The sequence below is a fragment of the Tenrec ecaudatus genome, chromosome 4, assembly GCF_050624435.1.
Source record: "Tenrec ecaudatus isolate mTenEca1 chromosome 4, mTenEca1.hap1, whole genome shotgun sequence".
NCBI lineage: Eukaryota > Metazoa > Chordata > Mammalia > Afrosoricida > Tenrecidae > Tenrec > Tenrec ecaudatus.
This window is the reverse complement of record NC_134533.1, coordinates 62,975,399-63,001,016: the sequence shown is the minus strand read 5'-3', so window position 1 is coordinate 63,001,016 and position 25,618 is coordinate 62,975,399. Positions and strand designations below refer to the sequence as shown.

The 25,618-nt window shown below is 41.5% G+C and overlaps 2 protein-coding genes across 2 annotated transcripts; one reads left to right on the top strand and one right to left on the bottom strand.

Annotated features, from left to right (window-relative positions):
- Nucleotides 1-2,015: 2,015 nt before the first annotated feature.
- Nucleotides 2,016-2,981, top strand: LOC142445835 (olfactory receptor 10Z1-like). The gene has a single exon (XM_075547713.1). The coding sequence runs from the start codon at nucleotides 2,016-2,018 to the stop codon at nucleotides 2,979-2,981; it is 966 nt and encodes a 321-aa protein (XP_075403828.1).
- Nucleotides 2,982-18,493: 15,512 nt separating this feature from the next.
- LOC142446714 (olfactory receptor 5P80-like) lies at nucleotides 18,494-19,423 on the bottom strand. The gene has a single exon (XM_075548460.1). It carries the CDS (start codon nucleotides 19,421-19,423, stop codon nucleotides 18,494-18,496), a length of 930 nt encoding a protein of 309 aa, XP_075404575.1.
- Between the last annotated feature and the right edge of the window lie 6,195 nt (nucleotides 19,424-25,618).

Here is a 25,618-nt window from a genome sequence, read left to right as displayed (position 1 = left end):
AGCTCTCTAAGCCATTCTATTCTCAAAAATGGGAAAAATACAACATCAGAAAAGTTATTGAAGAGGCTAGATGAGTGGCATTCTGGCTATACTGGCTAACTTGATATTACTTGAACATGTCAAGCTTGTTCATACTAAGGGTTTTTATCGTTTTACTAGGGGTTCATACAACTCTTATCACAATCCATACATCCATCAATTGTGTAAAACACATTTGTACATTAATTGCCCTCATCATTCTCAAAACATTTGCTCTCTACCTAAGTTCCTGGCATCAGCTCCTCAGTTTTCCCCTCCCTTGTCACTCCCCCCTACATCATGAACCCTTGATAATTTATAAATTATTACCCTAAGAGTTTTTGTATGAGATACTACCACCTAATCGAATTCTTCTTTTCTTTGATCTTTACAAAATTAGCTGCTTACTAGAATTTTAACTGCAGCTGGGTGCCATTTCTACAGATAGGACTTTCCTACTATGTACTCCAAAGTAGCACCCAAGCAACAACTCTCACATATCTTAAAGGTTTTTTTCTTTAGGACATTTTTCTCTACCCGAGATAAAAGAGATCAATCATATATACCCACCTCCATTTCCCAAGCTTGAAATAGCTAGACCCATAATAGGCACTTGTCAATATTTGCTGAATAATATTTTGGTTGTGGGTAATGACTTACCTATTCTATGATTTTAATATTTTCTAAATTAAAGATGAAAATACTTACTTCACAGAGTTATTGGAGAGTTAAATGAGATAATTCTACCAAACATCTAGCATATGGTCCAGCACATTTCAAAGGTTGAGGAAAAAATCATTCACCATAATTGCCTCTTACTTTATTCTGGGCTCAGAAATTTCATGCATCAAGAAACTCATCGATGAAAGGTATACCTCTTCCTTTTTTCTCCTAACTCTGTGCATCCTATAGAACATTTCCCAGCGTTTCTGTCTCTGCCTTTCTCCCTCCATGAAGCTTCTTATTATCTTACTTTCCTTTGGCGTACAAAAGTGCCCGAGCTGAAACTCAAATTGCAGGCATAATCCTCAATCGCATTCATGCTATCTTTTTACATACAGAGTAGGTAGAAAGGGTGAAAATAAAAATATAACTTGAAAACAATAACTTTGGAACCCTGCGTTAATTTTTATCAGGGCTGTATTGCAAAGCAGCCCTTTTTGACTAGAATGTGTGTTAGAATACACCTGAGTTTTTTTGTTGAAAATACAAGGATTGATCAGGCCATCATGACAAATATATGCCATTCTGAACTGAAGTAGCATTTCCATAACCATTTTAATTCCAAATTACACCTGGTTGGGAGACCGTTGTTAGACAGTTCAAATCTTAATTTAGTTAACATCATCTCATGGTTCGGAAGCCAGTATAAATTTTAATATTGTAAATTCTTTTATCAGGTCTACTTTTTGGCAGAACTCTCAGCCAGGTATCCTCTGAAGTACAGAGGAACATCTCTGAAGATGAAACTTCTTTCAAAGAAAATTACCTTTCAAAAACGTTCCTTACTTTTCCAAAATAAAATTTTTGTGGTGGGGGAGGAATTGTTTTTATAGATTCAGTCAAAATTGTTCAGGCCTTCTATATTCCTGGATACTTTTAGATCATACCTAAGTATTTTATAGATATTAGGGGCATGGTCCTGTAGATCAGGACTTGAGCACTGCCCCCACCCCAGTGCACACTTTCTCTCTTTCCTGCATGCCCTGACTGCGGGAGGAAGACGGAGGACTGATGCAACTGGGCGCCAAGAAGGTATTTGTGACGACTCTGAAATGCACATAGATTCTTCTACTAAGACTCCTGTCTTTCATGTCAGCTTGGTGCACGTAGTTCCATATCTTAACTCTCATGTTGAGCTACCTTTCCTTGGCTTGGAAGCCTCTGCTATTAGGCCAGGTGACATAAATGCAGAAGGAACATTTTATAATCATCTCAGATCTTGATCTCAAGCAGCTTTGAAATTACAGGAGGAATGCCCTCAGCCCAGCAGGAAGATGAATAATCATACGAGAGGGGACACATTTCTTCTGTGGGGATTTACCAGTTTCCCAGCTCTACAGCATCTCCTCTTTGTGGTGGTTTTTCTCTCCCATGTGACCATCATAGCTGCAAATGTGCTCATAATGGTGGCCATCAAGCTCAGCCACAACCTTCATACACCCATGTACTTCTTCCTGTGTGGCCTTTCCTTTTCAGAAACCTGTACCACGATGGTCATCATCCCCCGAATGCTGGCCGACTTGCTATCGGGAACCAAGGTGATTTCTCTCCCTGAGTGTGCCACGCAGATGTTCTTCTTTTTCGGGTTGTCAAGCAATAATTGTTTCATCTTAACTGCCATGTCTTATGATCGTTACATTGCCATCCACAACCCACTGCACTATCCCATTCGGATGACCCGAAAGGTTTGCTTTCAGCAGATGCTGGCCTCTTTTGCAGTTGGGATTATGGTTTCGCTCACAATCGTCTGTATAGTATTCAACGTGTCTTTTTGTGACTCTAAAACCATCCAGCACTTTTTTTGTGACATCTCCCCTGTGGTTTTGCTTGCTTGTGATTACACATTTTTCCATGAAATGGTTATTTTTGTGCTCTCTGTCTTGGTGCTGGTGGGCAGCTTTATTCTGATTATGGTTTCCTATGTCTTCATTGTGTCTGTGGTTGTGAAGATGCCCTCCGCAAAGGGAAGGTCTAAGGCCTTCTCAACTTGCTCCTCCCACCTCACGGTGGTGTCCATTCACTATGGATTTGCTTGTTCTGTCTATCTGAAACCCAAGAACAGTGCATCGTTTCGTGAAGATATGCTGATGGCTGTGATATACACAGTGCTGACACCTCTGCTTAACCCCATTGTTTACAGTCTAAGAAACAGAGAAATGCAGACAGCCCTCCGCAAAGTAATGAGTCGTGCAAATAGGCTCATCACTCTGAATTTAAACAAAAGAAATCCAAACCTTTAAAATGCATATTGTTTTGATAAATAGAAGTGAGAATGTGGAGTACTTCCAATAAAGATAATGAATCTCTATTTAAAGCAATCTTATAATTAGCTAACATCACCATTTCCCTTTTACAGAGTGGATGAAGAATTAATAAAATCTCTAGATGCTGTATTATATATCTCTGTCTATCTACCCAAGTGCACATATATATGTGGTAATATAAATTTGCTTGGGAACCAAATATTTGCAAAATAGCTATTGCATTTGGGGAAAGAGGGACTTTTACTAAAGGAGCGAGGAAAGGAGAAGGATAGAGAGAGGGCAGGTAATTAGTTTACTCAATTAAAAAGAAGCACAAACACATCAAGGGGGGAAATTTTAAAGAGAAAACAGCTATAATATAGAGAAAATTTTCAACAACATTTTGATAGACTACTTTACTTGATTCTTTTCAAGCAGATTGAGAAGCTTGATTGAAATGGCTGCATGTTGGATTTCTCATAAAAATCTAACTGATAAAATTAAGGACCACCCCCCAAATAGACATTTTTAATATATCAGTTTCCATGGGAAAAACACCTAAAAAGCGGTTCTCTTTATCCACTTTCAAAGCACAAGCTAGATAGTTTTCATTAAGTTGTTAAAATCTTCAGGGAGGGAACAAGTCATGTTTTTCTGTTACAAGCTTTTAAGAATGGTTTTATTGGCCTATACCGCACACATGTTATCATTCAGTGAGTCACAGTAAGGAGAGGTGTGCAGTCATCGCCACATCCATTTCAGAACACTGTCTTCTTCTGCTCATTCCTGCTAGCTCCCCAGTTCCCCGTCCTCTGGTGCCATGACCTTAGGTAAGTATTAATCCAGTTACTGTCTCTGTAGATTTGACTCTCCTGAATTTCTTATACAGAAAATCATACAAAACAGCAATATGTGTATTCATCTCACTCTATGTTTAAGACAATCAGAGCTTTCTCTAGAACTCTTCTCTCTCCCTTATGGATCTCTCAACAATTTACCATTAAAATTCATATTTAAACCAATTTTTTGAAGTCAGCTTAGGCCTTTTCTCTCAAGTACCTAACGTTTCTTGTAGTTTTTAATCCATATACATTGTTAGGTATGGTCTCAAAATCCATATTAGATTCCTATGACTCCTGTCAAAAGGGACAATGTAACTAAAGGACTTTTAGGACAACAGACATTTATTCTTTATGGTTTTAGAGGTTATCAGTGTGAAAACAAGGCACTGATAAGGCCATGGGGTCTCTGAGGGTTCTAAAAAAGGCTTCTTCCTTGTCCCTTCTGTCTTCTGGTAGTTGACAGTAATTTCTTGCCATTCCTCGTCTTGTGGATGTAATATTCCAGCATTAGCTCTCAGTATTATTGTATACACATTTCCCTTTTGTTATAAGCATACCAGCTATTGGATTAGAGCTCACGCCAATCCAATATGACCTTATTTTAACTTGATTGCATCTACAAACATTCTATTTCTGAATATGGTCACAGTCACAGATTGTAGAAGTAGGGATTTCAGCACATCTAAACTCATACAAACTGCAATAATAAAATGTTTTCTATTTTCTCTTATCGTCATTTCCTCATACTTAGTTCTAATTTTTTTGTGTTAAGCTTTGTAAGGAAAGCAACAGTCTTACTTTCCATTTATTATTGAAATTTTTTCCTTCCTCAAAGCAACTACTCTCAAGAAAATATTCTTAAAAACATGTTTTGATATACTTACTGCCTATGTATGGGTATGTATTACATATATGTACATATACACACATACAAATGTTTTTTAATGAATTCATATTTATGTGAAAATATGTAACATTTATAAGTACTTTAAAATTGCATTCTGTTTTATACTTCAAAAATGGTGAAGCCATTTCATAGCAGGCAATTAATACCTTAGTTGCTTTGCATGTAAAATGTTGATAGTTTGGGGAAGTACTCCAATGTCTCAACTTTTATTTACCACAAAGCTGTGCATTTTAAAATGTTCAGAATATTTTCTTTATTATCTATTCTTTGTGGAAGAGAAAAAAGCTTATTTGAACTCTCTATTACTTTCCTGAGGACTATCTGCATTTCTCTGTTTCTTAGACTATAAACCATGGGTTAAGGAAGCTCAGAAAAGGCAAGTAGGATAAACAGCCAAAAGAAAAAAAAATACACTTAAGCATGGTACAGAAAGCCAAAGCAGAGAGTAAATCTCGAAAATGCCAAGAAAGGAAAAAACACCCCACCTTATCCATAGATAGAATAAAAGAGAATTAAAACACACTTCTTTTTAAAACCCCCATTCAAGCAAGAAGAAAGTGGAGTCACATTTAAAATATTGAGAGAAACACACACACACAAACACAAACACACACGCCAATCTAGAATTATTTTTTTCAAACCATTTTATTAGGAGCTAATCCAGCCATTATACCTTTACATAGTTCACTCACATGAAGCAGTATTGGACAATTGCTACCATCCCCTTCCAACCCTCCATCCACACACCCCGGAACCCTTATTCTAGTTGTTGTCTGGGTTTCATATGACAAAAAAACCAATAGAAAAAACATAGCAAAGATTCAAGGTCCAGCAAAATTATCCCTCACAAGTGAAGGAGAAATAAAGTCTTCCTCACACAAAACTCAGGCAGACTGTCACCTGTAGACCTGCCCACAAAACCAAACCAAACTCACTGCCATTGAGTCATAGCGACCATATAAGACAGGGTAGAACTGCCCCTGTGGGTGTCTGAGACTGCAATTCTTTACAGGGGTATAAAGTCCCCTGTCTTTCTCTGTGGAGCTATTGGTGGTTTTGAACTGCCAAACTTGCAGATCACAGCCCAATATGTAACCATGTCACAGGACTCCCTGCCTGACCACAAAGAACATAAAATATTGTATACAGGGTAGAATAACACAGGTCATAAATTTCCATAAGGAGGGGAAAAGTTACAAAAGAATTAATAAAAGTAAAAGAAAATGTTTACTTTTCTTATTAATCAGAGTGTTCATTTTCTTTATCCCTCCCTTCTCCATACTGGTTGCAGAATCAGTATTCCTTAGACACAGGGCAGAATAAACCTGTGGAACTTGGAAAATTTCAGAAGTATAAATGAAGTTGTGTTGAATAGAAATTATTCTAAGAATATCACCTACAATCTGAAACATATATGAACAACACAAACTTAATTCTTTATTTGTTATAAGAACAAATTTCACAATGATATGCCAAAATATGAAAGATACTCTGTGTGTATCCTGATGAGCTCTAGGTCTAAAGAGACATCCCTCCTGGTGTCTAATGGAATGGGAAAAACTTGAAGTGGTGTCCAGGGCTACTGGTCTCTGGTGGCCCAGAACTCTCATTGTAATCCCCAGGGAACTAAGCCTAACTGTACTGAATGGAAAAGACAATACCTTGTTTTCCATAATATGCTGCATACTTTCAGGCATAAGGTGGGCTCATTGCAGAGTTTTGAAGAACCTAAATGGCTTGAACAAGTATTCCTAAGTGATCTTATAAGAAATAGAAAACAAAGCTTGGGTTGTGAGACCTTAAAAGAAAATTATTCACGTCACTTCAGTGTTTCACAATTAAAGTATTGAAAGGTGATTCTCCTTGGCATAAGTTAAGAATTTTATTTTATATTATAATTTACTATGAACATTGTGTTCTAAAATCTAATAAGCAGGTAGCTGTGGGTATTATTGGACAATTAGAAGGTACTGAACAAAATTGGACTGAGAATACATGCTGCTGTTGTTGCCCATTCAGTTGGCACACATCAACGACAATGCAGATGGCTTAGAAACTCTGCAATCCCCCCTCAAAGCACCCCAAACCCAGAATTGCAAAGTCTAGAGGATAATCAAGTATAAGAGAAAAAGTCCCCTTAGGTAGGTGAAATGGAAGGCTGGTTCAGTATTATGTGCATTTTGTTAGAAGCAAGTACTGTTGAGCATCAAGGAAGCATTGCCATAGAGGAAGAATCTAGGTTATAAACATCTGACTACAGGCAACTCTATTGTTCAATGCCATTGAGTCAGGTCTGGTTCACAATGACCCCTCGGAAAAACAAAACAAAACACTGTCCAGCCCTCTTCCATCCTCATAAGGATTGTTATGCTTGAGCCCAAAGTGTGGTAAGCAGTGAGCTAGGTGTGTTTATCTACATGTTTTTCAATGGGGACTTGGTAAGCATGAAGGCACATACTTGCTGGCCTATTTTTCCTTGTAGATGTGGTAGACAAAAAGGCACTTGTGCTTACCATGTCCTTTTAGTAAAATAAGCTCTTATACTTACCAGCTTTATACTAAGTGGTCATGGAAAGAAGGGAGCCCTTTGTGCTTACCAGCTCATTTTTCAGTGGAGAGTTTAGTAAGCACGAAGGTATATGTGCTTACTGGCCTGTTTTTTTCATAAGGAGCATTTGTATTTACTCATTTTTCCTTGCAGGACGTTGTAGGCATGGAGGCACTTATGCATACCAACCTATCTTTCCTTAGGGATCATGCAAACCATGAAGTGACTTGTGCTTACTGGCCTGGTCTTCAACATGGACGGTGGTAAGCACCCAGGCACTTGTGCTTACCAGCCCATTTGTTTAATGGGGAGTGTGGTAAGAACTGAGCTTACTGGTCAATTTTTTGTGCTTACCAGCCCATTTTCTGATGAATATTTTGGTAAGCACAAATGCACTTGATGCACTAAACAGTTACTGGTGAGTTCTGAGCCCCTTGTGCTTAGCACCCCAGCCTGTCTTTGGGTGCCTATGGGCGTGGGCGCCCTTGTTCTCCCTGCCTTCTTATTGCGTGGGGAGAGTGGTGAGCATGGAAGCACTTGTGTTTGTATTGGTGCCCAGCTTTGACAGGAGTGCCAGACACTTGTGCTTAATGGCCTGTTTTTCAATGAAGAGCGTGGTAAGTATGTGTGTTTACTGTGCATTTACCAGTGCATTTTTTCAACAAAAAGGGTAATCACGGCATCACATGTGCTTACCTGCCCAGTGTTCATCAAGGAGCATGATAGCGCATAGGTACTCATCCTTGCCAGACTGGGGGGGGGGGGTATGGTAAGCACAAAGCACTTATTCTTGTTGGCTCATTATGCCTTGGAGATAATGACAATAAACGTGGTAAGCAATGAGCAATTTGTGCTTAGCAGTCATGCTTCCATGAGGAGTATGGTAAGTATGCAGACACTTGAGCTCACCACTCCATCCTCCTAAAATTGCTAAGCACGGTCAATACAAACTCACTTTATGTCCAGGAGCATGATAAACAAGGAGGCACTGTGCCTCCTGAGTAAAACAGCCTTGTAAGCATAAGTCACTGTGCGCTTACCTCACTCCCTTACTAAAAACAACCTGGTAAGGCAAATAGCTCTGTGCTTATCATATTCCCCAAGTAAAACGGGGTGGGAAGCACAAGTGACTCTGGGCATACCATACTTCCTGAGGAAAAACAGTGGTAAAGAGAAGTATGACTTTGCTTACCACCTTCCCCATGGAAAATGGGCTAGTAAGCACAACTGGGTGGTTGCCTACCATGCTCTCCATGGAAACACAGGCTGGAAAATCCAAGTAGCTCAGTGTCTAGCAGACTCCCTGTGGAGACAATGCTTGGTAAGGAAGAGTGGACTGGCTTACCAAGCTCTTTGTGGATAAGCGGCCAGTTAGGACAAGTAGCTCTATGCTTCACCATGCTCTAGTGGATGTCCAGGCTGGTAAGCACAAGTGACTCTGTGCTTAGCACACCCCAGATATAAAAACAAGCAGGTAAACTCAAGTTTATGTGTGTTTACCATGCTCTTGGTAGAAAAACTAACTGGTAAACAAAAGTGATTCTGTGCTTCCCTTGTTCTTCATGCAAAAATGGGTAAGTAAGCACAAGTAACTACATGGTCACTACTCTCCCTAGGGGAAAATGGAATGGTAAGCAAAAATGTGACCTTGCTCACTACCTTCTCCATGGAATGAAGACTGGTAGACACAAATTGATTGGTGTCTACCAGCTCCCCATGGAAAATCAGCTGGTCAGTAAAGAGGTTCCATGCTTACCAGACTCCCTGAAGAGAAAAGGATTGGCAACCAAAATGGGACCCTGCCTACCATGCTCCCAACAGACATTCTGCCAAGTGACTCGGTGCTGATCCTGCGGCCAAAGGAAGCACAAACCGGGAAGCACAAATTCTGGGTCCGTGTGTCTCTTGGAAAAGACTAGCGGGTAAGCACAATTCTATGGTGACCTTGGTTTGGTTTGGTTTTACAAATGGGAAGGTATGCACAAGTAAACTCCTGCTTACCATACTCCCTAAGGAAGAACCTGGTAAACACAAGTGGCTGTCTGCTTACCAAGCTCCCTGAGAAAAACCTAGCTGGTAGTAAAACAAGTGACTCCATGCTTACCACACTCCCAGGGGTGGGGGGTGGGGGGGTGTCAGGCTGATAAGCACAAATAATGTGTATTTACCAAGCTCCATGTGGACAGAGGTAGCACAAGGGACACCAAGCACAAGTGACTCTGTGCTTATGGTCCTTTTAGTGCAAAAAAAAAATGAACAGTTAGGCACAGGTGGATCTGTGCTTACCATGCTCTCAACAGAAATTCTGACCAGTAAGTACAAGTGACTCCATGCTTCTTCCCATATTCTTTGAGGAAAAAATAGACAGGTAAGCGCAAGTGACTCCATGCTTCTTAAAGAAAGGTTGGCAAAGGCAAATGAATTTGTGGTTCCCAAGCTTCCCATAGAAAGTGGCATGTAAACAACATTACTACACGCAAAACAGATTCTTGAGGCAAACAGATTTGCAGGCAAAAGTGGGACTAGGCTTACCAGGTTCCCTGTGGATTAAAGGGCTAGTAAGCACAAGCGCATCATTTGATCTCTTGACAGTTGTGTCCCTGAACATTGCTAAGCATTGCATTAGGGAACTGTGCTGCACGGAAGTTCTTTAGAGTGTTCAAAAACGAGGGGGTTACTCTGAAGACTATGGTGCACCTGAACCAAACCACCGGCTTTCCAAACACCTCATGTGCACGTGAAAGTTGGACATTGTCTAAGGAAGACCGAAGAAGAATGCATTTGAATTAGGCTGCTGGTGAAGAATCTTCAACGTACCCAGCACTGCCAAAAGGAACAACTAAACGTGTTTTAGATGAAGCGCAGCCAGGATGCTCATGGAAGGCCTGTGGATGGGGAAGGCACGGAGAATAAAGCAGGAAAGAAGGAAAATGGGATAAGGGGCAGGATGGTAAAAAGTTAAGTTTGGATACTGATTATGTCTGCACCAAGCTACCCACAATTAGCTATCGCCCAGAAGCCAGCGGTTGTGCTGGGTTCCCTCACAGGTTGGGGCTGGGGTGGGATGGAATGCTATGCCAGGGAGCAGCGAGACTCACAGGAGCAGGGCATGCCCTTGATCAATGGTAACTGGTAATGGGGAGTCTGTCAGCAGGCATTGCTGCTCCCCCCCTTTAAGATACTGGGTCTACGTGGCTTTATGGTGAAATTCTCACTGCCCAACTTCTCTGGCAGTTACTGCGGAGATCTTCCAGCCATGGTATCTTCATTTGTCTCATATGCATCTGAGTCCTATAACAACGTGAAGCCGTGGAAACCGTACATAGGATGGACTCGACCTCCGTGGGTGGTTTCAGTCTTAAGGTAGAGGCTGGCGGTTCCACAGAAGAAAGATCCATCATTGTCTTTGCGCAGGACAGCCGAGAGAATGGCACGGAACAGGGCTACTCAGTAACTCGCGGGGTTGCCTGATGCCAGAATAAACTTGGCAGCTGTTGGTTCCTATTCTCATTGCTGTTTGGGGGGGGGGGGGAAGGGTGTTGCTTGGAAAAGCAATTCAAACAGTGTGCTGAATGATGAGCAGTAGAGGCGGCTTTCACACGAGGGAAATAACATACTACAGACGCTCACCCTGAAAGAACGCAAATTCCCCTCGGATACGTACATCCTGGTGGTAGGAAGACAAAAGCTCGGTCTTACTTATCACGTGTATTTTGCAAAACGGGTGTCTTTAACTAACCAGAGATGATTTCTTCACAGTGTAAGAGGCCCGGAGTCCAGGGTGTCAGCTCTAAAGGTCAGCGTTCTCTCTTGTCAGTTCTGCTTGACTTTCAAACCATTGGCACCTCTGTTCCCCCATCTTGGTTTGTTAATTTCATCTCTTTTATACCCCAAAGGAGATTGTCTTAAGACACGCCCTCCACTAATACTGCCTCATTAATACAAAGCTAGGTATAAGAGCAGTTCAAAGCACATTTTGAAAAGCAGAAGTCATAACAGCTTTCAAATTGCATATGAATTCATGAGGGTAATCATGTTGAGGTTGTCTACAGCTTAAATTAAGACATATGGAAAAAATTGCTCTCCAAATAATTTTAGGTTATATTTAAGAAAATATTGTAAGGATTAAATTTCTTCTTTCCTACTTTTTGTGAACTCTAGGGGAAATGCAAAATTTCCCCAAATGCAAAATGTCCTCAAGTAGGTAAGTGGGTTAATTTCCCTGAATGCTGAACAAGCTTCCAGGAGAGAAGGGCAACCATCTCTCTTCCTTGATACAGGAAAAGGATTCCAGAGGACATTAAGATATCCTTGAGGCTTTTGAGTAGAACTCTTTGGTCCTATGTGCAGCCACTAGTATAACAATCGGGGTGAATAGAGGAAATCCAAACAACTCCTGGTTACTTTGGGGTAAAAACTAATTAAGCTCAGAAAATTTGATGCTTAAAACTGGAGCCTGGAGAAGTTGAATTCAAGGAACTACAATCAGACATTTAGTTTCAACATCCTATCATGGAACTGCCATTCAGATGTCAAGAAATAAGGCATGCCACTTCTCCCACTCCTTAAAGCAAGTGATCTTTATGTGGACGCCAATAGAATCATTGTTGATGATTAGATCAAAGTAACACAAGCTAACTTGTATTCAGAGTAATCTGGTATTTTTGCTTTTGCTGAGAGGGAAAACACCTTCTACAAAGGTATCTCTTTTTATTAAAATAAATATTTACCTAGGAAAACTAACTGGAGAATAAACAGTTTAATTTCTAGATACTAAAGTATCTTCAGTTCTGAAAATGGGAATTAATCTGGTCTAAGGAGAGCATTCAGGGCTGTTGCAGTAGTTCCAGTGAGATCATGGGTAAGATATTTGAGTTTTCCAGTGTCGGAGGCTTTAGCATTAGAACTGGAAGAATGGGTCAGCATACAGTATATATGTACACAATATACATTTTCCAAGACTGAAGCAACCTACAAAAAGTGCACACTGGGATAATTTAATTCTTTACCCACACTGAGCTGAATCATCCCTATTCGTTCAGAGTACTCTGTCCCTTCAGGAGCTCCTTAAGGTAGTTTTTTTTTTTTTCCTTTGGACATTTTTTTTAATTTTAACAATTTATTAGGGGCTCATACAATTCTTATCACAGTTCATACATATACATACATCAATTGTATAAAGCACATCTGTAAGTCTTTGCCCTAATCATTTTTTTCTCCTCTTTTCTTTTTTTACATTTTATTAGGGACTCATACAACTCTTATCACCATCCATACATGTACATACATCAATTGTATAAAGCACATCCATACATTCCCTGCCCCAATCATTCTCAAGGCATTTGCTCTCCACTTAAGCCCCTTGCATCAGGTCCTCTTTTTTTTTCCCCCTCCCTCCCCTTTCCCCCCTCCCTCATGTGCCCTTGGTAATTTATACCTCGTTATTTTGTCATATCTTGCCCTATCCGGAGTCTCCCTTCCCCCCTTCTCTGCTGTCCCTCTCCCAGGGAAGAGGTCACATGTGGATCCTTGTAATCAGTTCCCCCTTTCCAACCCACTCACCCTCCACTCTCCCAGCATCGTCCCTCACACCCTTGGTCCTGAAGGTATCATCCACCCTGGATTCCCTGTACCTCCAGCCCTCATATGTACCAGTGTACAGCCTCTGTCCTATCCAGGCCTGCAAGGTAGAATTCGGATCATGGTAGTTGGGGGGAGGAAGCATCCAGGATCTGGGGGAAAGCTGTGTTCTTCATCGGCACTACCTCACACCCTAATTAACCCATCTCCTCTCCTAAACGCCTCTATGAGGGGATCTCCATTGGCCGACCCTTGGGCCTTGGGTCTCCACTCTGCACTTCCCCCTTCATTTAATATGGTATATATACATATACACATATATACACATACATACATACCTGGTCCCTTGGCACCTTGTGATCGCACTGGCCAGTGTGCTTCTTCCATGTGGGCTTTTTTGCTTCTGAGCTTGATGGCCGCTTGTTCACCTTCAAGCCTTTAAGACCCCAGACACTATCCCTTTTGATAGCCGGGCACCATCAGCTTTCTTCACCACATTTGCTTATGCACCCATTTGTCTTCAGCGATCCTATCATGGAGATGTGCAGTCAATGATATGATTTTTTGTTCTTTGATGCCTGGTAACTGATCCCTTTGGGACCACTCGATCACACAGGCTGGTGTGTTCTTCCATGTGGACTTTGTTGCTTCTGAGCTAGATGGCCGCTTGTTTATCTTCAAGCCTTTAAGACCCCAGTCACTATCTCTTTTGATAGCCGGTCACCATCAGCTTCCTTCACCACATTTACTTGTTCACCCACTTTGGCTCCAGCCGTTGTGTCAGGAGAGTGAGCATCATAGAGTTCCAATTTAATAAAAGAAGTATTCATGCACTGAGGGAGTGTTTGAGTAGAGGCCCAAGGTCCTTCCGCCACCTTAATACTTGACCTATAAATATAGACACATAGATCTATTTCCCCATCCTCCTATATATATTTGCATGTACATGTCTTTGTCCAGACCTCCATGAATGTCCTTTGACTCCTAGCTCTTTCCTCCATCTCCCTTGACTTTCCTCCTGCCCTACTACCATGCTTCATCGCCACCTGGGCTAGAGTATACCTCTTCTCTAAGCAACCTTACCCTTGATCATTTCCCACCATGCCTGCCACTCCCCACTCACTACCATTTGGGGTCCCATGTTTTTCCCTTGTCCCTGGGTTTGTTAACACCACTTCCTTACCTCCCCTACCCCCCCACCCCAAGTCCCCCCGGAACTGTCGGTCCCGTTGTTTTTCCTCCAGATAGTTCATCCAGCCTGTCCTATTCAGACAGACCTGTGGAGTCACTAACATGCACGAACACAAGACAGAGGAAAACAAAGCAACAGTATACAACCAGACAGCAAAACAACAAAAACAAACCACTGACAAAGAACAGAACAAAACAGTTCACAAGAGAAAAGCTTGTAGTTAGTTCAGGGATGGTTTGCTGGCCCTTAGGAGAGTTTTCCAGTCCAGTCTATTGGGGCACCATGCCCTGGCCCCAAAGTCCACTTTCAGCATTCCCTGGGGACCTTGCCACTCCATTCCCTTGCTGTTCCACTGCACTCCCCCAGTGATTTGCCTCGGTGTGGTGGGATCAAGGAAGAATAGGGTAGTGGGGTCATGGGGCATTAATCCACCCAAGGGGAGGGTATTGTTTATATCTCCACAGGGAAAGTGGGACCAGACTTCAACCCAGTGTCGCAAGGTGTGAATGCAATATCCCGGCGTGGAGGAGGGAACCAGTGGAGAGGTCTGGGAGGCTGGCCCCACCACCATAAATTAAGTGGATTCCTGCCCCTCCCCCAAAAAGAATTTGTTCCAAAGGACAACATTGACTCTGCAGCTCCGGGAGATGGACATATCTGATCAGAGCACACGGGAGCAGATGAAGGGGCAGGAGGAGAGAGTGGAGCACAGCCTGGCCCACCAGGCTGTGATGATGATGTTCCTGAGTAGAGCAGCCAGTCCACAGAGAGAACAACATGGCTGGCCCTACTATGTGACATGATGCCCCTCAGTGACTAAGGGCGATACAGGGGACAGCACCGGAGACACAGTGTGGGAATTGCACCTGACCTGATCCCTTAAGGTAGTTTTTAAAAAAGATTTGGGGAAAAAAAGAAGAGCTAGTAGCTTCGTGAAAATGTCTTCAGATATCTTTTGAGTTGATTGGATCAGATTCACTTGCAGAGGAACTTCAGAAGAGACCCTATTGGTCGGCATGGATCACAGGGAAACAGAAATGTTCTAACCATAACCATCAATAACTTTTAGAACCGTGATTCTCAACCTTCCCAATGCCGTGACCCTTTATTTAATACAGTTGCTCATGTTGTGGTGACCCCCAAACATAAAATTATTTTTGTTGCTACTCCATAACTATAATTTTGCTATAAATATCTGATATGCAGGATGCATTTTCTTTTTTTTTTTAAACGTTTTATTAGGGGCTCATACAACTCTTATCACAATCCATACATATACATACATCAATTGTATAAAGCACATCTGTACATTCTTTGCCCTAATCATTTTTTTTAATTTTAACAATTTATTGGGGCTCATACAATTCTTTTCACAGTTCATGCATATACATACGTCAATTGTATAAAGCACATCTGTACAGTCTTTGCCCTAATCATTTTTTTCTCTTTTCTTCTTTTACATTTTATTAGGGACTCATACAACTCTTACCACAATCCATACATATACATACATCAATTGTATAAAGCACATCCATACATTCCCTGCCCCAATCATTCTCAAGGCATTTGCTCTCCACTTAAGCCCCTTGCATCAGGTCCTCTTTTTTTTCCCCCCCTCCCTCCCCATTCCCCCCTCCCTCATATGCCCTTGGTAATTTATACATCGTTGTTTTGTCATATCTTGCCCTATCCGGAGTCTCCCTTCCCCCCTTCTCTGCTGTCCCTCTCCCAGGGAAGAGGTCACATGTGGATCCTTGTAATCAGTTCCCCCTTTCCAACCCACTCACCCTCCACTCTCCCAGCATCGTCCCTCACACCCTTGGTCCTGAAGGTATCATCCACTCTGGATTCCCTGTACCTCCAACCCTCATATGCACCAGTGTACAGCCTCTGTCCTATCCAGCCCTGCAAGGTAGAATTCGGATCATGGTAGTTGGGGGGAGGAAGCATCCAGGATCCGGGGGAAAGCTGTGTTCTTCATCGATACTACCTCACACCCTAATTAACCCATCTCCTCTCCTAAACCCCTCTATGAGGGGATCTCCATTGGTCGACACTTGGGCCTTGGGTCTCCACTCTGCACTTCCCCCTTCATTTAATATGATATATATATATACATATATATATACATACATATATACATATACACATGCATACACACACTTATATTTTTTTTGCATGATGCCTTATAGCAGGATGCATTTTCATTGTTACTAATTGAACATAATTAAAGCATAGTGATTAATCACAAAAACAAAATTATATATTGTGAAATATTTATTTCTAATTACAAATAAATTTTGTCTTGAAGCATGGTGTAGCATGGTAACATGCTTCATGCTGGGTATTCATAAGTGGACTTAACTGCATGTTGGCGTACCCATCTGGAGACAGCCAGAGGAGCAGTGTCTAGGTTCCTAAGATCATCGAAAATTTGTGTTTTCTGAACTTCTTAGGCGACCTCTATGAAAGGGTTGTTAGACGCCCCCCCCCCCCCAAAGAAAAAGGGTCAGGATCCACAGGTTGAGAACCACTGTTTTAGAGTGTCTGTAAAGCATGGAGATCATATCTTTAAGGTGAAGATACCTTGGGAATACACTAGTATTGATTTCCCATTTTAAAGTTTCAGATGTGTCCACAGATGTTACTGCATTCAAAGAGCACAAAGATTATTTCAAAATATCTATACGTACAGATGCAGAAAATGTGGAAGGGAGCAAGTATAACACAGCTATTTCCTACTTAAATATTCCTATCCTAATGTTTCCACATGTGACTTGAAACATATTAATATAAACTGAAATTTACTTAGTATGTCATCCTTTCATCTACAGGCAAGGTACTCACTGTACACATTTTATTCTTTTTTAAAATCATTATATTGGGGGCTCTTACAGCTCTTATCACAATCCATCCATCCATCCAGTGTGTCAAGCTTATTTGTACATATGTTGCCATCATCATTTCAAAACATATTCTTTCTACTTGAGCCCTTGGTATCAGCTAATTTTCCTCCTCTTTCCCCCCCCCTTCATGAACCCTTGATATTTATAAAGTATTATTTTTTTCATGTCTTATACAGACCTCTGTCTTCCTTCACCCACTTTTCTGTTGTTTGTCCCCCTGGGAGGGGGTTATAGGTCGATCATTGTGATCAGTTACTCTTTTCTACCTCCCCACACCTTCCCCTTCCTTCCTGATATTGCTACTCTTATAATTGGACCTGAGGGGTTTATCCAACCCGGATTCCCTGTGTTGTGAGCGTTTATCTGTACCAGTGTAAATGCTCTGGTCTAGCTGAATTTGTTAGGTAGAATTGGAGTCATGATAGAGGGGGTCAGGGGTGGGGGAGGAAGCATTAAATAACTAGATTAAAGTTATTTCATCAGTGCTATACTGCACCATGACTGGCTCATCTTTATTGTGATCCACTGTGAGGGGATGTCCAATTGTCTTCAGATGGACTTTGGGTCTCCACTCTGACCTCCCCCTCATTCAGATAGATATCATTTTTTGTTCTGGGTCTTTGATGCCTGATACTTAATCCCATTGATACTTCATGATCACACAGACTGGTGTGTTTCTTTCATGTGGGTTTTGTTGCTTCTAAGCTAAATGTCTGCTTGTTTATCTTCAAACCTTAAAAACCTCTGACACTATATCTTTTGATAGCCGGGCACCATCAGCTTTCTTCACCACATTTGAATATGCACCCATTTTGTCTTCAGCAATCATATTGGGAAGGTGAGCATCACAGACTGCTGGGTTGTTAGAACACGGTGTTTTTGTGTTGAAGGAGTACTAGAGTAGAGGCCCAATGTCCGTTTGCTACCTTATGACTTAACATATAAATATATGTACATAGATTTCCCTATTGTTTTATATAAATATATTAACATAAATACATGCTTATATTAGAACTCTATAAATGTCCTTTGCCTCTTACACCTTTCCTCTGTTTCTTTTTACTTTCGTTTTGTCCCACTGTCATGTTCAACCTTCATTCAGGATTCAGTAATTCCTCTCGCCTGCATTGCACTTGATCAAGCCCCATCATACTTCCTAAACCCTCCTCACCATAGATTTTAGATCACTTCTTCTTCCCTTCTGCCCGGGTTAGTTGGCAACCCCTACCATTCCCTCACCTGCACTCGCCGATGTCCCCCCATAACCGGCAGTCCCATTGTTTTCTCCTTCAGAATGTTTTTTCTGCCTATCTTATCTATGTAGACATGCAAAAACAATAATAAGCACAAAAGCAAAAGAACAACAACAACAAAAGAAAAACCTATAAATAATTGGAGGTCGGTTTGTTGACCTTTATGAGTATATTCTGGTAGAGTCTGATGAGGTGCCTACCCTGGCCCCAAAGTCCATATTTTGTTTTCCTCAGGGAATTAATTGCAGAGTTTATTCCTAAAATCAGATTGTTCAAGACCATCAGTGTGTTCTAGCTATCAGTTTTTTCATGGCCTCTTTAACCTCTTTGTTCCTGAGACTGTAAATGAGAGGATTCAACATGGGGATGACCACGGTGTAAAACACAGACACCACCTTGTTCTGGTCAGAGGAATAGCTGGACTTGGGCATTACATAAATGAATGTAATGGTTCCATAGTATAGAGTGACTGCAGTAAGGTGGGAGGTGCAGGTAGAGAACGCCTTGCGGTGCCCCTCAGTGGAGGGCATCTTTAGGATGGTGATGAGGATGTAGACATAGGAGACAGCTATGACAAACACTGTGACCACAATGATGGAGCCAGAAGAGATGGCTGGTGTGATGTCAGAAGTAGAATCATGAGAACAAGAAAGCTTCAACAGTGGTGAATAGTCACAGAAAAAGTGGTTGACTACATTGGGTCCACAGAAGGACAGACGTAATAAACAGCCAGTAAATGTCCAGGCATTTACACACCCACCTAGGTAGCATATCCCCACCAGGATCATACATATTCTAGGGGACATCTGAGTGGAGTAGAGCAGAGGCGAACAGATGGCCACATAACGATCATAGGCCATGACAGCCAACAGGAAGCACTCGGCTGTCCCAAATGTGACCACAGAACAGAGTTGAGCTATACAGCCCATAACAGGGAGAGCTGTTTCCTCCCTTAAGAAACCCATGAGCATGAGCGGAGTAACTGATGAGGAATACCCAATATCCACAAAAGCCAAATGGCAGAGAAAAAGGTACATTGGAGTATGAAGCTGAGGGCTGCTTCTGATTAACATGATGATGCTGATGTTTCCCATGAAAGTGACAACATAGATTGCCAGAAACATAACAAATAAAATAGCACCAGCTGTAGGATCCTCTGTTAATCCCAAAATAATGAACTCTGTCACAATTGTGTAGTTTCCAGTTTCCATCTATAGTGATTGGAAATGGTGCCCACTGAAAGCAGAACAAGCAGAAATTAGAATGGAAATCTTATACTCTGGATACTTATGTTTACAATGACATGTAATAAATATTACAACATGGATAATTATGTTAAATTTTGTTGTTTCATAAAATGCTTTAGTATACAATACCTCACGTAAGACATACAAATGTGTCCACTGAAGTCAGATCAGAAATACTCACAAAACTCCTTTTTAAGCACAGCATGCTCAACTCATATTTGCATCATGTGGTTAGTTTACATCTCCCATGAAGAATAGTTTCTCATAGGAGCATATTAAAGATATGGCCATTACATGAATTAAAAACCCAGTAACAAAACATTCTTAAGCCAAAAACATGATGAAAGAGAGGCAGACATGTCAGAATAGGTCAATATCCACAGACAAGAGCAGCCATTCAACAGAACAGGTGAGATCTCATATCTTACATCAAAGAGGATTTGCAGTCATGATCAATGCTAGTTTTACGACGGGATTCAGTACATGCTAACTGAGAGGACAGAGGAGGTCAGTCACTCAACTGCAGGCTGTGGTTTTCACACAAACACAAAATCCCAAAAAGAATGCACATCCAAGACCCAAGACAATTGCACCATGATAGGATACAAGTGAGGATGCTTGAGTCCTGGAAAGGAAAGAGTGGAGAGGAAATGAAGATTAGAGAGAGGAGAGAGATTCCTCCCCAAATCAAACACTCTATCTGATTCATGATAATAAGGCCAGTTTAAGGGGAAGTCAGACATGTTAGTCAGGTTATTTCTGGAAGTCTTGGCATGCTCCCAAGGTGCATAGGACTCCGAATGAACTAGGGATGTCAGCAGGGGATGCCATATTTGTATTTCTCACCAATTTCCATCCTCATTAAAATAATCACAGGACATCAGCTTCTGGAAAGCTCTTCCTCATGCTCACTTGCCAGCCCTGCTATGAATTCTAAAGTGAATGCCTTTCATCCATCATCAAAATCCTAATTCTGTGGAAAATGGCAATGGAGGTGGACATAGCTGACTTTTTCTGGCTTCTCTATTGCCACGAGGCATGGGTCAGTCAAATGCCTTCACCTCCATCCGACTTTACTTTGTCCTGACACCAACATTCTTGCCACAGCACTCAAATCTATGCTGGGTTTGGTAATTTGCTGCATTGACCACACACAACTCACAGACAGTACTTACAATTCAAGGAGTTAATTAGGTCACCACAGTTCAGGATCAGCAAACAGTAAGGATACAGTGATTAGTCCAGAGTAACACCTCTCCTCAGCCAGTAGAGAAACCTTTCTGTGCTCCAGAGTTTCTTGGCCATGTGACCCCTTGGCCTTCACTTCATGAGCCAGGAAGCCAGCCTACCAGTTGCTTTGTCTCATAGTCCCATAGTCTTTGGTCAGATGGGAAGGGACTTCATATTCTTGGTGCTCCTCCTTTGTGTCTCCATGCCAGAGTTTCTGGTGCATCTGGTCTCATGGCCACCACCACATCAGAAAATGGTCTTGGATATGCTCTTCAAAATGTCCCTGGGATTTCTCTCTGTGTCCCAGATGGCTCCTATATACTGAGGAATGGCTTTGATGGAGGTAAAGTTTGTCTTTATGCTGATCATACCCCCAGGGAAACAAAAGATGGTGTCTTAAGATATATCCTCTAGTAAACTTAAAGATGCCCCCAAGGAAAAGGGTATGTGATTAGGGCTTAATCACACCCCAAACCTGTCAATAAAGATAGAAATGAAACTGCAGATGGCATGATTGCATTTTGGAAGGTCAGCGACTTATTCTTAGCATGTTTTCAACAGCACAAAAGACAACTATATACATGAACTTGTCCAGGTGGAATATATAGAAGCCAAATTAATCTGTGGGAAGGGAAGATGAAGAAACTCAATAGCAGCTAAAACTAGGCCAGAACCAACTGTAGAGCAGACCATGAATTGCTCATAGGTACATGCAAGTTGAAGGTGAGGAAAATGCAAACAAGTCCAAACCAACTCAAAACCTAAACTCACTGTCATTGTGTCAAGTCTCACTCATAGTGATCCTATAGGACAGGGTAGAAATGCCGCTTTGCAGCCAGGCGGCAGCAGTATAGCACCAGTGAAACACACAACATTCCTCTAGTTCAGAAGTATCAAACTGGTGGCCTGCAGGCTGCATGCAGCCCCCAAGGTGATTTTTTGTGGCCCATGATACTCTGAAATAAAATTAAATTAGAACAAATTGTTATGGAGCAAATAGCGCTTAGGCGAGATGGAGGCAATACAGTACACACAATTCCCTCATTACATTTTATTTATCGTGGACCACAAAAAATTACCTCGGGGGCCACATGTGGCCCACAGGCTGCCAATTTGACACCCCTGCTTTCATTCTTTCTTTTTTTTTAAGAGAAAAGCTTGTAGTTAGTTCAGGGATCGTTTGCTGACCTTTAGGAGTGTTTTCCAGTCCAGTCTGTTGGGGCACCACGCCCTGGCCCCAAAGTCCACTTTCAGCATTCCCTGGGGACCTTGCCACTCCATTCCCTTGCTGTTCCGCTGCACTCCCCCAGTGATTTGCCTCGGTGTGGTGGGATCAGGTCAGGTGCAATTCCCACACTGTGTCTCCGGTGCTGTCCCCTGTATCGCCCTTAGTCACTGAGGGGCATCATTTCTCATAGTAGGGCCAGCCATGTTGTTCTCTCTGTGGACTGGCTGCTCTACACAGGAACATCATCTTCATGGCCTGGTGGGCCAGGCTGTGCTCCACTCTCTCCTCCTGCCCCTTCATCTGCTCCCGTGTGCTCTGATCAGATATGTCCATCTCCCGGAGCTGCAGAGTCAATGTCGTCCTTTGGAACAAATTCTTTTTGGGGGAGGGGCAGGAATCCACTTAATTTATGGTGCTGGGGCCAACCCCCCAGACCTCTCCACTGGTTCCCTACTCCATGCCGGGATATTGCATTCACACCTTGCGGCACTGGGTTGAAGTCTGGGCTTTCATTCTTTAATGCTACTACCTCCACAATGCCCCCTCCCCTCCACTATCATGACCACAGTTCTACTTTACAAATCACGCTAGTCCAGAGCATGTCCACTGGTACAGATAAGAGTTCTCAAACCCGGAATGCAAGATAGATAAACCCATTAGGAACAGTAGTGGGTGCAGTGATGCCATGAGGGTCGGGGGAGAAGGGGGAGAAAGGAGAAACCAATCCAATGATCAACATATAACACACCCTGCCCCCTCCCCCAGCGATGGAAGAACAACAGAAAAGTAGTTGAAGGGAGACAGTAGATAGTGTAAGATATGAAAACGCTAATGATTTATAATTTATCAAGGGGAGAGAGGTTAAAAAAAGAGGAGCTGATACCAAGGGCTCAAGTAGAAGGAAAATGTTTTGAAAGGATGATGGCAACATATGTACAAAAGTGCTTGATACAATTGATGTATGGATTCTTGTGTGTGTGTATATGTGTGTGTGTAAGAAAGAGCTATATTTCAAAGGGCAAACATATATTAAGAAAATATCCCAGCCCAGTCCAGATCAAGTTCATAAGTCCAATATTAACCCATATGTCTGGTACTGTCCATAAATTCCTCTTTAGATGCACACACAACAATGCCAAATGTAGCATGATCACAGACCATTCATATATCCAGTGGGAGTAGACACATCTCAGTCCTGGTGCGGGTCTCCTCATAGCTCCCCCAGTTCCAGGGCTCTGACTTCCATCAGCATGGCTCCGTGTGATTTGTCAACAGAAAAAATCAAGTGGAGAGAGAGTGTGTCCCACTTCCAGAGAGGAAGAAGTTCCGAGAATCTTCATGAGGAAGCCACGCTCACAAGGAAGGATCAATCAGGCTGTGACCTAATTGACAGACTAGACTCCACCCCATCATTCTTTTTCAAGTTGGTATAAAATTGTGTAACTACCACACACAGTTATCATTATAGTTGAGCACAATGAAATGAGGATAATAGGGTTGAAGTTTCTAGAAAAGTTAGTGCAAGCAACAAGTTTCATAAGGGAAAAATTAATGAAACATGACAATGGGCTAGAAATATAAGAAAAGGCAAAAATAAAATAAAACACTACAGTGTCAAATTCTAGTTACCAAGACAAGTATTATGAAGTTTTAAAATAGAAGTCTAGAAACTTAGATTTTCTGTATCTTTATGGCAGAAACTATTACATAACAAGATGTAGAAATGGCTTCTTCTTGTATGGATTCTTGTAAGAGCCCTCAATAAAATGATTTGTTTTAAAAATGTTTTATTAGGGGCTCATACAACTCTTATCACAATCCAAATATACATCAATTGTGTAAAGCACATCTGTACATAAAATGATTTTTTTAAAAGAAAGAAATGCCCATTGTGGGTTTCCAAGACTGTAACTATTTAGAGTAGAAACCTCATCTTTCTTCCCAGAAGTAGCTGGCGGTACCAAATTGCTTAACTTGTGATCAGCAGCCCAATACATAATCAATATGTCACCTGGGCTCCTTGAAAACACATCCCCAAGAGCCAACATATGACCTTCAGTATCCAAGTAGACGACCTGAATTTTGAGAATGTCTCAAGAACAGATTTGACCCATTGAACACTACTGACAAAGGACCCGAAAGCTGGGGGAAGACTTCAAGAATATCACGCATGAAGAGAGCAAGAGTTCGTTAAAAGCACAGGAAAGAAAGAAAAGGTCAATGCAGATGTTGGAAGAGACTCTGAAACTTACTCTTAATCATAAAATAGCTATGACAAATGCAAGAGATGATGAAGTCAAAGAGCGGAGCACAACATTTAAAATGGCAGCTAGAGAAGTCAAAACAAAATATTGTATTGAAATGTGTAAAGAGCTAGAGTTAGAGAGACAAAAAGTAAGAACATGCTCAGCATATCTTAGACTGAAAGAACTCAAGAAAAATTCACACTTCAAAGTGTAATATTTAAAGAGTCAATGAGAAATATATTGAATGATGCAGGAAGCTTCAAAAGAAGATGGAAGAACCCACGGAGCCCCTGTAGCAAAGGGAACTAGATGTCAGTCCATTATTTCAACAAGCAGCATATGAGCAAGAACCAGCGACACTAAAGGAAGAAGTCCAATTGTACTGAAAGCATTAGCCAGCAACAAGGATCCAGTAACTGATGAAATACCAACTGAAATATCAATTGAAGTGTCTCAACAAGGTGATGAACCACCGAAGGCATTACTTCATTTATGTCAAGAAATTTGGAAGACAGCTACTTGGCCAACTGACTGGGAAAAATCCATATCTGTATCCACTCCAAGAAAGATGATATAACAGAATCCACAAATTATAGAACAATATCATTGATATCACATGCAAGTAAATTTTTTCTGAAGATGTCCCAACAATGGTTGCAGCAGTACATTAGCCAGGAGTTACCAGAGGTTCAGACCAGATTCAGAAGAGAATGTGGAACAAGATATCATTGCTGATGTCAGATGGATCTTGGCTGAAATCAGAGAATACTAGATAGATGTTTTCTTGTTTATTATTGACTATGCCAAGGTATTCAACTGTGTGGTTCATAAAAACTATGGCTCGCCTTGAGAAGAATGGGAATTCCTGAGCACTTACTTGTGCGTATGCAGAAGTTGTACATGGGTCAAGAGGTGGTTATACAAACACAACTAGGGAATACCACATGATTTAAGGCCAAGAAAGGTGTGCATCAAGGTTGTATCCTTTCACCATACCTATTCAGTAAGGTATGCTGAACAAATCATCAGAGAAGCTGGCTTAGAGGAAGAATGTGGCATCAGGATTAGAGGAAGGCTTAGGATACAACCTTGCTTGCTGAAAGTGAAGAGGATGAAGCACTTGAATGTCACAGATTAGGTCCTTCAGTATGGATTACAACTCAATGTAAAGAAGACAAAAATCCTCACAACTCGCCTGATAGGTGACATCGTAATAAATGGGGGAAAGATTGAAGTTATCAAGGATTTTATCTTTCTGGAACCACACTCAATGTTTATGCACTCTAAAGTCAAGAGATCACATTAGGTAAATATGCTGCAGCGGACCTCTTTAAAGTGTTGAAAAGAAAGGAGCTTACTATGAGGACTAAGGTGCACCTGACCCAAGCCATGATATGTTCTATTGCTTCATATGCATGTGAAAGTTGGACATTGAATAAGGAAGACTTGATAAAA